Source organism: Choloepus didactylus, chromosome 6, assembly GCF_015220235.1.
Source record: "Choloepus didactylus isolate mChoDid1 chromosome 6, mChoDid1.pri, whole genome shotgun sequence".
NCBI classification, from domain to species: domain Eukaryota; kingdom Metazoa; phylum Chordata; class Mammalia; order Pilosa; family Megalonychidae; genus Choloepus; species Choloepus didactylus.
The window spans coordinates 125,367,734-125,378,672 of NC_051312.1; the positions used below are offsets into that span (position 1 = coordinate 125,367,734).

Below are 10,939 nucleotides of genomic sequence, written 5' to 3' on the forward strand. Positions count from 1 at the left end.
TCCCTAAATCAACAATGTTTAATGAACACTTACTTAATGTGAAGTATTGTGCAAGACATTGGTGATACCATGACAAGTAGTTCCTATTTTCATGGTGCTCAGTGTCTGAGAAGGGAGATTGATAAGAAAATGGGCAGTTGCAAGACAGTTATTGTAAAAGGACAGTGGGTTACTGGAGGGCCATCTAATTGGGTAACTATTTAATGTATCTTTACCTGAATGTTCTGCTTTTGTCTTAAACTCATCTTTATTTTCTACCTTCTGCCCCATTACTTCATATTTATTTATTTATTTATTTATTCATTCATTTTTAAGAGCTGATAGTATAAAATTCTTACAAGAAAACAGGGGGACATCTTCAGGAACTTGAATTAGGCAGTGGATTTTTAAATTCTACATCAAAAGCATGAGAAACAAAAGAAAAAATGGATAAAATGAACTTCATCAACATGAAAAACTTTTGTACCTCAAAAGACATTATTGAGAAAGTGAAAAGACAAACTACTGAATGGGAGAAAATATTTGGAAGCAGCATATCTGATAAATGTTTAATATCCAGAATATATAAAGAACTCCTACAAATCAACAGTTAAAAGATAAACAACCCAATTTAAAAATGGGCCAAGAATTTGAACAGACCTTTCTCCAAATAAGATATCCAAATGGCCAGTAAGTATATGAAAAGACACTCAAGATCATTAGCCATTAGAGAAATGCAAATTAAAACTACAACAAGTGACTCACTGGCTCCGCGTCCCAGCTTGCCGAGCATTCTCCCCGCACCTCCCAGCCAAGGTTTCAACAGACCTCAACAAAATGCTGTCTCAAATGGAACACGCCCTGGAAACTATGATGTTTATGTTTCACAAATTTGCCAGGGATAAAGGCTGCTTAACAAAGGAGGACCTGAGACTATTCATGGAGGAGTTACCTGGATTTTTGGAAAATCAAAGAGATCCTCTGGCCGTGGACAAAATAATGAAGAATCTGGACCAGTGTCGAGATGGCAAAGTGGGCTACCGGGGCTTCTTGTCGCTAATTGCTGGGCTTGGCATCGCATGCAATGACTGTTTTGTAGTACACATGAAAGAGAAGGGAAAGAAGTAGGCAGAATTGAGGAGTTAATTCCCCCCACCCTCATAAGAATTATCCCAAGAGTCGCTTAAGGAATCTGCCCCACAGCTTCCGTCTGCATAGGAATTTCATAACAGATCGGGGTCCTTAGAAAATGTACAAATAAAATACAACTCCCATTTGACAAGTAGTGGAAGAAAAGTCAATTAAATGCCAGATAAGCTTTTAATTTTTGTATTGTTTGCATCCTCTTGCCCTCAATAAAGAAATTTCTTTAAAAAAACAATAAAAAACTATAACAAGTGACCACTTCACATGAACTGGGATGACTCCTACTGAAAAAACTGAAAATAACAAGGGCTGGAGAAGATGTGGAGAATCAGGAGCCTGCAGACGTAAAATGGTGCAGCTGCTGTGGGGAACTCTGGCGGTTCCTCAGAAAGTTAAACTTAGAATTACCATGTGACCTGGCCATTCCACTCCTAGGAGTACACTGCAAAGAACTGAAAAGCAGGGACTCAGACAGGTATCCATATACCAAGGTTCAGTGCAGCCTTATTCACAGTAGCCAAAAGATGGAAGCCACCCAGGTGTCCATCGACAGAGGATAAACCAAATAGGGTCCAGCCAGACAGTAGAGCATTCCTCAGCTCTAAAAGGAAGTGCAGTGCTGGTGCATGCCACAACACTGATGCACCTGAAGACATCTGTGCCGGTTGGTATATATTATGTCCCCCAGAAAAAGCTATATTTTTTACTGCAGTCTTGTGGGGACAGCCATATGAGTGTTGATTAGGTTGGAATCTTTGGATTAGGTTGTTTCCATGGAGATGTGACTCACCCAACTGTGGGTAATACTTTTGATTAGATTATTTCATGGAGGGGTGGCCCCACCCATTCAGCGTGGGTCTTAATTAAATCACTGGAGCCCTGTAAAGCTTGGACAGAAGGAGCTTGGTACTGTAACAGAGAGAGACATTTTGGAGATGGCCACTGAAAGCAGATTTTTGCTGATGCTTTGGAGATACTAGCCCAGAGTTTGCTCCAGAGAAGCTAAGAGAGGACAAAATTCCCCAAGAGCAACATTTTGAAGAATGCACAGGAGCTGAGAGAGGAGCTGGAACACAACCCAGATCAGCGGATGCCAGCCATGTGCCTTCCCAGCTAACAGAGGTTTTCTAGATGCCATTGGCCTTCCTTTGTTGAAGGTACGCTCGTGTTGTTGCCTTAATTTGGACATTTTCACACCCTTCAGATTGTCCTCATGGCTCTGGTGCTTGCTTCGCAGTCCGCACCTCATCTGCACCACCTCACTTCACTTTATATTTCCATTTATGACACTATTATTCTCTAAGACACGTAGACCTCCACTTGGAGTATAATTTTCCCTCCTTTGTTCTTTATGTTTAATTATTAATTTTGCAAACTAATAGCATACACATAATAACTCATGCCTGAAAAAATAATTTTGTAAAATAGTATTTTATGTGATGATTTCTATTATTTTCTATCTTCTTCTCTTTATTTCATGTTTTTAAAAAACACTGTTTGCAAACTACTAAATTGATTTCATCATCCACTAATGCTTTATGATGAATTCTTGAAAAACTCTGTACTTTTCTATGTATCTGTGATGGTTTAGAACTGTGTGTACCCTAGAAAAACTTATGTTCTCCTTTACCTTCTTGCAGTGATGTTATAAAAAATCCCATTGCCTTCGTTAAAAAATTTGCTCTCTTGTTGCAAATGTTGACTGTTCTCTTGGACTCTTTTTCAGAATCTGTTTTTCTCTGTTTAAAAGAAGAATGAGAAACGGAAGCATCATTGGAAGCCAATTACACTTTGGGTCAGTGTCTTCTGTAAAAGAAACATTCATGATCAGGAGACTAAGCCTATCTTGGAACAGGGAGCAGCATCCTGATTAGCCTTCTAGAATCATTTCCATGCTGTGAAGTTTATTATTTGAAGGTTAGAAAGGTGAACTCAAGCTGAATGCAGTGTATGAAAACAGGCTACTTTAGCTTAGCAAATTACTTTGGAAGTGATTCAGTATTGGATTCAGGAAGGCTTGTGCTGGCTCTGGGAGGAGAAGGCTGAGGGGGAAATTGCAGTTTCTGCCAGTGAGATGCCAGTTATCCATCCAAATTGATCAATCAATAGATGTCAGAAATGAGATTGAATGTCCTGATTTCTCTGATAATGACCAGGGAAATAAAGATGTTCTGGAGAATGGCAAGAAGTAGAGAAGGCTATGGGTTTCAACAGTCTACCCTAAAGATGTGTTCTGTAATACTTTCCCTAGAATCCTGCTTACTATCATGCTTAACATCCATTCAGAATTCCCTAAGGAACACAAAAATTTTTGCAAATTCTATTCCATTTACTGGCTCTTCTTGGCAAAAGGAGCACTTCCTGCAAGCTCATTTCCAGATTTCAGGTGTAAATAAACAAGGCTCATATACAGACTTAAATAACATTTATCGAGCATCTACTATGTGCCAGGCACTGCTGTTTCTACAATTGTGGCTTTCGTGTAATTTCATCAGCAGTATTGTGAAGTAGTATTAATGTCCCTGTTTTACAGATAAGAAAATTGAGGCTTAAAAAAGTTATGAAGATTGTCAAAGATATCATGTAATAGCCAAGCAGATTCTTTGACTCCAAGTCTCCTGTTTGTTCCATCCTCTCCTGGACAAGGTCCTGTAAATGTGCCAAACCCACAAAACCGGAGGACCCTTCCAGCTTAAAACTTACTAACCATTTTAAGTATAGTGAATACACTACTCTATGACTCTTTATTTCTCATTTTTGAATAAATGGGGTTTTAACCACATAATGGATCACAAACTGACTGGTGTCCTCATACTGGGATTTGATTGAAATATTTTTAGATATGTGAAATTAAACTCTTGCTTGTAATTGTGCATGATGAAGCAGTTTTAGCAGGTTGTGGACCAGGGCTCTCACATTTGAGGTCCTCAAGATAAATGAGGGCTGTCATCATGTTTTGATTGATCAGTATGGTGTATTTTTGTTTGTTTTAAATAGTTTTTAAACCACTATTAGGCAGGGCAGATATTCCCATGAGTTTGTTTCTGGCCTCACCACTCCTTGATCATTAATTATGGCCAATTCATACCATTCTATGACCTGCTTAAACCTTGAAGGCATTTGAGTTGGAATCCTTGGTTAAAGACTTCAGAATCCATTTTAATTTCACTTTGGAACCTAGTAATTTCATTGCCTGAGGATTCCAGGCTTTATCACCCTTGAGGACAGTATGCCATCCACCTGATTAATTTCACTATATGCTAAATTCTGTTAGGTGCAGATGATAAAGTAATATTTAAAACATAATTCTTAGTCCTTAGGAACTCAGTTGAGTGATGGGGAATAGATACATAAAAATAAATGTCATACAACACAAGAGGTATGCACAGATAAAAAACAAAGGGTTCAACAGAGCATGTGACTTATTGTCTCTTTTTGAAAAAAAAGTATTGTGGTAACATATACAACATAAAATTTCCTATGTTAACCACTTTCACGTAGGCAATTCAGTGGTATTAATTACATTCACAATGTTATGCTACACTCACCACCATTCATTACGAAACATTTTCATCACCCCAAACAGAAACTCTGTATCCTTTAAGAATTAACTCTCCATTTCCTGCCCTCCACCCACTTGCCCCTGGTAACCTGTAATCTATTAGCTGACTCTATGAATTTGTATATTCTAGGTCTTTCATATAAGTAATATCATAAGATATTTGTCCTTTTGTATCTGACTTATTTCATCATAATCTCTTCAAAGTTCATATTGTAGCATGTATCAAAATTTCATTCCTTTTTATGACTGAATAATATCCCATGGTATGGATATACCACATTTTATTTATTCATCTATGAATGGATACTTGGTCTGCTTCCACCTTTTGGCTGTTGTGAATAATGCTACTATGAACATTGGTGTACAAATATCTATTTGAGTCCCTGCTTCAGTTCTTTTGGATGTATACCTAGAAGTAGAATTATTATGCCATATGGTAGTTACATATATATATATCTGCCAAACTGTTTCCCACAGTGGCTATACCACTTTCCATTTGCACCAATAATGTACAATGGTTCCTATTTCCCTGCAAACTCATCAACATTTGTTATTTTTATCTTAAAAAAAAAACAGCCATTCTAGTGGATATGAAATGGTCATTAATTGTGTCTTGAAATTAGAGTAGAAATTTGCCAAAGCAGTAGGCAAGAAAGGACATTTCTAACAAATACCAAAATGCAAATGTATTAAAAGTGCATGACCTGATGGGGGAACTGCTACATGTCTGGTTGTGGTTGTGGTATCATATGCATGGAAGAATGGTAAAGGTTGACATAAAAAAGGGGGATATTGTTCAGAATCTGAAGAACCTTGTATGTTTTGCTAAGAAGTTTAGATTTATTCCATACGTAATGGCGAAATATTCAAGGATTTTAATTAGGGAAGTAACATGACCAGCTTTATTTTTGGATGAAAGTGTTTGGATGAAACTTTGGAGTTCAAATTAGAAGGCAAAGAGAATCAAGACAGGAGTCAAGTTAGGAGCTTATTCAACAGCTCAGATGAGAAGTGAGAGACTAAACTAAGGAAATAGCAATGGATATGAAGGGGTACAGTTTCAAGCGATTACCAAGATTACTGAGAGGTAGAATGGCCCATATTGAGTAAAGTATAGAGTAGTAGGGTGTGGTACATGGATCGAAGCTGAAAATGAACTGCTGCTATATTATAGTTCCACTCATGAGTGACCTTAACAGACAGTGGTAAGGATTTCTCCTAATGGATTGATCTTTGGGCAGTGTACTTGATCATCCACTTTGGGTGGAAAGAGAAGTAGCCCAAATTAAGGATATACACAAATTCATAAGTAGTGGTGAATGGCTTTGTTGGTTGGTCAGGATTCTAGAAGCAAGATTTGAAGATTGCAAACAAGCAGGTCTGAGGGAGAGACATGTAAAATGACCTATGGGAGGATGCACAAAGCGTGAGGATCTTTGCATTGCATGTTAATACGTTCCAGAAAGCACCTTCTGCAGAAGACTACCAACCAACCAAGTGAACAGGATGACATGACTGGTAGATGTCGGTCAGCCTCTGTCCTTGGTCTTCTCAGTGTTTGCACAATAGGCTCATGCATGAAGTAGATAAGGTGATGGAGATAGAGGCTGGGCATGGGCCTAACAGCATGGGTCCTTCTCACTAAGGCTAATCTAACTACTGCTGCTGTTGCATTTCTGACCTGTAAGGAACAGAGACCAATACTGAGCCTGTTGATACCTTGAGGAAACTGTCCTTTCACTTGGAGGAAACTTTGGTCATTCTAACCCTATTCTACCTTAGAAAAGAAGACATTTCATCCTGATTGGGACTGATATGCATTCTGGGTATGGGTTGGCCTTCCTGGCTACAGTGCCACAGCCCAGCACTGCTGTGTGAAGGCTCACAAAATACCTGATCCACTAGCATGGGCTGCCACATGACATTGCCTAAGACCAAGGGACCATTCACAGCAAAAGGAATTATGGCAATGGGCACATGACCATGGGATCTGATGGTCCTTCCACATACCATACCACACTCTCCAGAAGCTGATGGCATGATATAGCATTAGGATCACTTCTTAAAGGCACAGCTGAGGCACTAGCCTAAAGTGACATCCTGGGAAGATATGGTGCCATCCTTCAGGGTATGGCATATATGTTTATTCCTTTTTTTTTTTTTTATCTTCATTTTATTGAGATATATTCACATACCACACAGTCATACAAAACAAATCGTACATTCGATTGTTCACAGTACCATTACATAGTTGTACATTCATCACCTAAATCAATCCCTGACACCTTCATTAGCACACACACAAAAATAACAAGAATAATAATTAAAGTGAAAAAGAGCAATTGAAGTAAAAAAGAACACTGGGTACCTTTGTCTGTTTGTTTGTTTGTTTCCTTCCCCTATTTTTCTACTCATCCATCCATAAACTAGACAAAGTGGAGTGTGGTCCTTATGGCTTTCCCAATCCCATTGTCACCCCTCATAAGCTACATTTTTATACAATTGTCTTCAAGATTCATGGGTTCTGGGTTGTAGTTTGATAGTTTCAGGTATCCACCACCAGCTACCCCAATTCTTTAGAACCTAAAAAGGGTTGTCTAAAGTGTGTGTAAGAGTGCCCACCAGAGTGACCTCTCGGCTCCTTTTGGAATCTCTCTGCCACTGAAGCTTATTTCATTTCCTTTCACATCCCCCTTTTGGTCAAGAAGATGTTCTCCGTCCCACGATGCCAGGTCTACATTCCTCCCCGGGAGTCATATTCCACGTTGCCAGGGAGATTCACTCCCCTGGGTGTCTGATCCCATGTAGGGGGGAGGGCAGTGATTTCACCTTTCAAGTTGGCTTAGCTAGAGAGAGAGGGCCACATGTGAGCAACAAAGAGGCATTCGGGAGGAGGCTCTTAGGCACAATTATAGGGAGGCCTAGCCTCTCCTTTGCAGCAACTGTCTTCCCAAGGGTAAAACCTATGGTAGAGGGCTCAACCCATCAAACCACCAGTCCCCTATGTCTGTGGTCATGTTAGCAACCATCGAGGTGGGGTAGGCCAATACCTCTGCATTCTCCACAGGCTCCTCAAGGGGGCACTACATCTTTTTTTCCTTGTTTTTCTTTTTTTTTTTTTTAACTTTCCTTTCTTTTTTAAATCAACTGTATGAAAAAAAATTAAAAAAAAAAAAAGCATACAATAAAAGAAAATTTCAAAGAGACCATAACAAGGGAATAAGAAAAAGACAACTAACCTAAGATAACTGCTTTACTTCCGACATGTTCCTACTTTACCCCAAGAAAGTTACCTAATATAGCAACATTTCTGTGAACTTGTTCCTACTATATCCATCAGAAATTAACAGACCATAGTCATTCCTGGGCATACCCAGAACGGTAAATAGCTTATCTGTTCTTCTTGGATTATTGTTCCCCCTTCCTTAATTGCTCTCTATTGCTAGTTCCCCTACATTCTACATTATAAACCATTTGTTTTACATTTTTCAAAGTTCACATTAGTGGTAGCATATAATATTTCTCCTTTTGTGCCTGGCTTTTTTCGCTCAGCATTATGTCTTCAAGGTTCATCCATGTTGTCATATGTTTCACGAGATCGTTCCTTCTTACTGCCATGTAGTATTCCATCGTGTGTATATGCCACATTTTCTTTATCCACTCATCTGTTGAAGGACATTTGTGTTGTTTCCATCTCTTGGCAATTGTGAATAATGCTGCTATGAACGTTGACGTACAGATATCTGTTCGTCTCACTGCTTTCCGACCTTCCGGGTATATAACGAGAAGTGCAATCGCTGGATCGAACGGTAACTCTATATCTAGTTTTCTAAGGAACTGCCAGACTGACTTCCAGAGTGGCTGAACCATTATACAGTACCACCAACAATGAATAAGAGTTCCAATTTCTCCACATCCCCCCCAGCATTTGTAGTTTCCTGTTTGTTTAATGGCAGCCATTCTAATTGGTGTGAGATGGTATCTCATTATGGTCTTAATTTGCATCTCTCTAATAGCTAGTGAAGCTGAACATTTTTTCATGTGTTTCTTGGCCATTTGTATTTCCTCTTCAGAGAACTGTCTTTTCATATCTTTTGCCCATTTTATAATTGGGGTGTCTGTACTATTGTCATTGAGTTGTAGGATTTCTTTATATATGCAAGATACCAGTCTTTTGTCAGATACATGGTTTCCCAAAATTTTTTCCCATTGAGTTGGCTGCCTCTTTACCTTTTTGAGAAATTCCTTTGAGGTGCAGAAACTTCTAAGCTTGAGGAGTTCCCATTTATCTATTTTTTCTTTTGTTGCTTGTGCTTTGGGTGTAAAGTCTAGGAAGTGTCCACCTAATACAAGGTCTTGAAGATGTTTTCCTACATTATCTTCTAGGAGTTTTATGGTACTTTCTTTTATATTGAGATCTTTCGTCCATTTTGAGTTAATTTTTGTGTAGGGGGTGAGGTAGGGGTCCTCTTTCATTCTTTTGGATATGGATATCCAACTCTCCCAGCCCCATTTGTTGAAAAGACCGTTATGACCCAGTTCAGTGACTTTGGGGGCCTTATCAAAGATCAGTCGGCCATAGATCTGAGGGTCTATCTCTGAATTCTCAATTCGATTCCATTGATCTCTGTGTCTATCTTTGTGCCAGTACCATGCTGTTTTGACAGCTGTGGCTTTATAATAACCTTCAAAGTCAGGGAGTGTAAGTCTTCCCACTTCGTTTTTCTTTTTTAGAGTGTCTTTAGCAATTCGAGGCATCTTCCCTTTCCAAATAAATTTGATAACTAGCTTTTCCAAGTCTGCAAAGTAGGTTGTTAGAATTTTGATTGGGATTGCATTGAATCTGTAGATGAGTTTGGGTAGAATTGACATCTTAATGACATTTAGCCTTCCTATCCATGAACATGGAATATTTTTCCATCTTTTAAGGTCCCCTTCTATTTCTTTTAGTAGAGTTATGTAGTTTTCTTTGCATAGGTCTTTTACATCTTTGGTTAAGTTTATTCCTAGGTACTTGATTTTTTTAGTTGCTATTGAAAATGGTATCTTTTTCTTGAGTGTCTCTTCAGTTTGTTCATTTCTAGCATATAGAAACATTACTGACTTTTGTGCATTAATCTTGTATCCCGCTACTTTGCTAAATTTGTTTATTAGGTCTAGTAGCTGTATTGTTGATTTCTCAGGGTTTTCTAGATATAAGATCATATCATCTGCAAACAATGACAGTTTTACTTCTTCTTTTCCAATTTGGATGCCTTTATTTCTTTGTCTTGCCGGATTGCCCTGGCTAGCACTTCCAGCACAATGTTGAATAACAGTGGTGACAGCGGGCATCCTTGTCTTGTTCCTGATCTTAGAGGGAAGGCTGTCAGTCTCTCACCATTGAGTACTATGCTGGCTGTGGGTTTTTCATATATGCTCTTTGTCATGTTGAGGAAGTTTCCTTCAATTCCTACCTTTTGAAGTGTTTTTATCAAAAACGGATGTTGGATTTTGTCAAATGCTTTTTCAGCATCTATTGAGATGATCAATTGATTTTTCCCTTTTGACTTGTTAATGTGTTGTAATACATTGATTGATTTTCTTATGTTGAACCATCCTTGCATGCCTGGAATGAACCCCACTTGGTCATGGTGTATGATTTTTTTAATGTGTCTTTGGATTCGATTTGCAAGTATTTTGTTGAGGATTTTTGCATCTATATTCATTAGGGAGATTGGCCAGTAGTTTTCCTTTTTTGTAGAATCTTTGCCTGGTTTTGGTATTAGACTGATGTTAGCTTCATAAAATGAGTTAGGTAGTGTTCCATTTTCTTCAGTGTTTTGAAAGAGTTTTAGTAAGATTGGTGTCCGTTCTTTCTGGAAAGTTTGATAGAATTCCCCTGTGAAGCCATCTGGCCCTGGGCATTTATTTGTGGGAAGATTTTTGATGACTGATTGGGTCTCTTTGCTTCTGATGGGTTGGTTGAGGTCTTCTATTTCTTCTCTGGTCAGTCTAGGTTCTTCATATATTTCCAGGAAATTGTCCATTTCTTCTACATTATCCAGTTTGTTGCCATACAGTTGTTCATAGTATCCTCTTATAATTTTTTTAATTTCTTCAGGATCTGCAGTTATGTCACCTTTTTCATTCATTATTTTGTTTATATGGGTCTTCTCTCTTTTTGATTTTGTCAGTGTAGCTAGGGGCTTGTCAATCTTGTTGATCTCGAAGAACCAACTTTTGGTGATATTTATCCTCTATTGTTTTTTT

The 10,939-nt window shown here is 38.5% G+C and overlaps 1 protein-coding gene across 1 annotated transcript; it reads left to right on the forward strand.

Moving 5' to 3' along the window:
• Positions 1–816: 816 nt before the first annotated feature.
• LOC119538438 (protein S100-A10-like) lies at positions 817–1,115 on the forward strand. Its single transcript, XM_037841369.1, has one exon. It carries the CDS (start codon positions 817–819, stop codon positions 1,105–1,107), a length of 291 nt encoding a protein of 96 aa, XP_037697297.1. The 3' UTR covers positions 1,108–1,115.
• Positions 1,116–10,939: the final 9,824 nt, after the last annotated feature.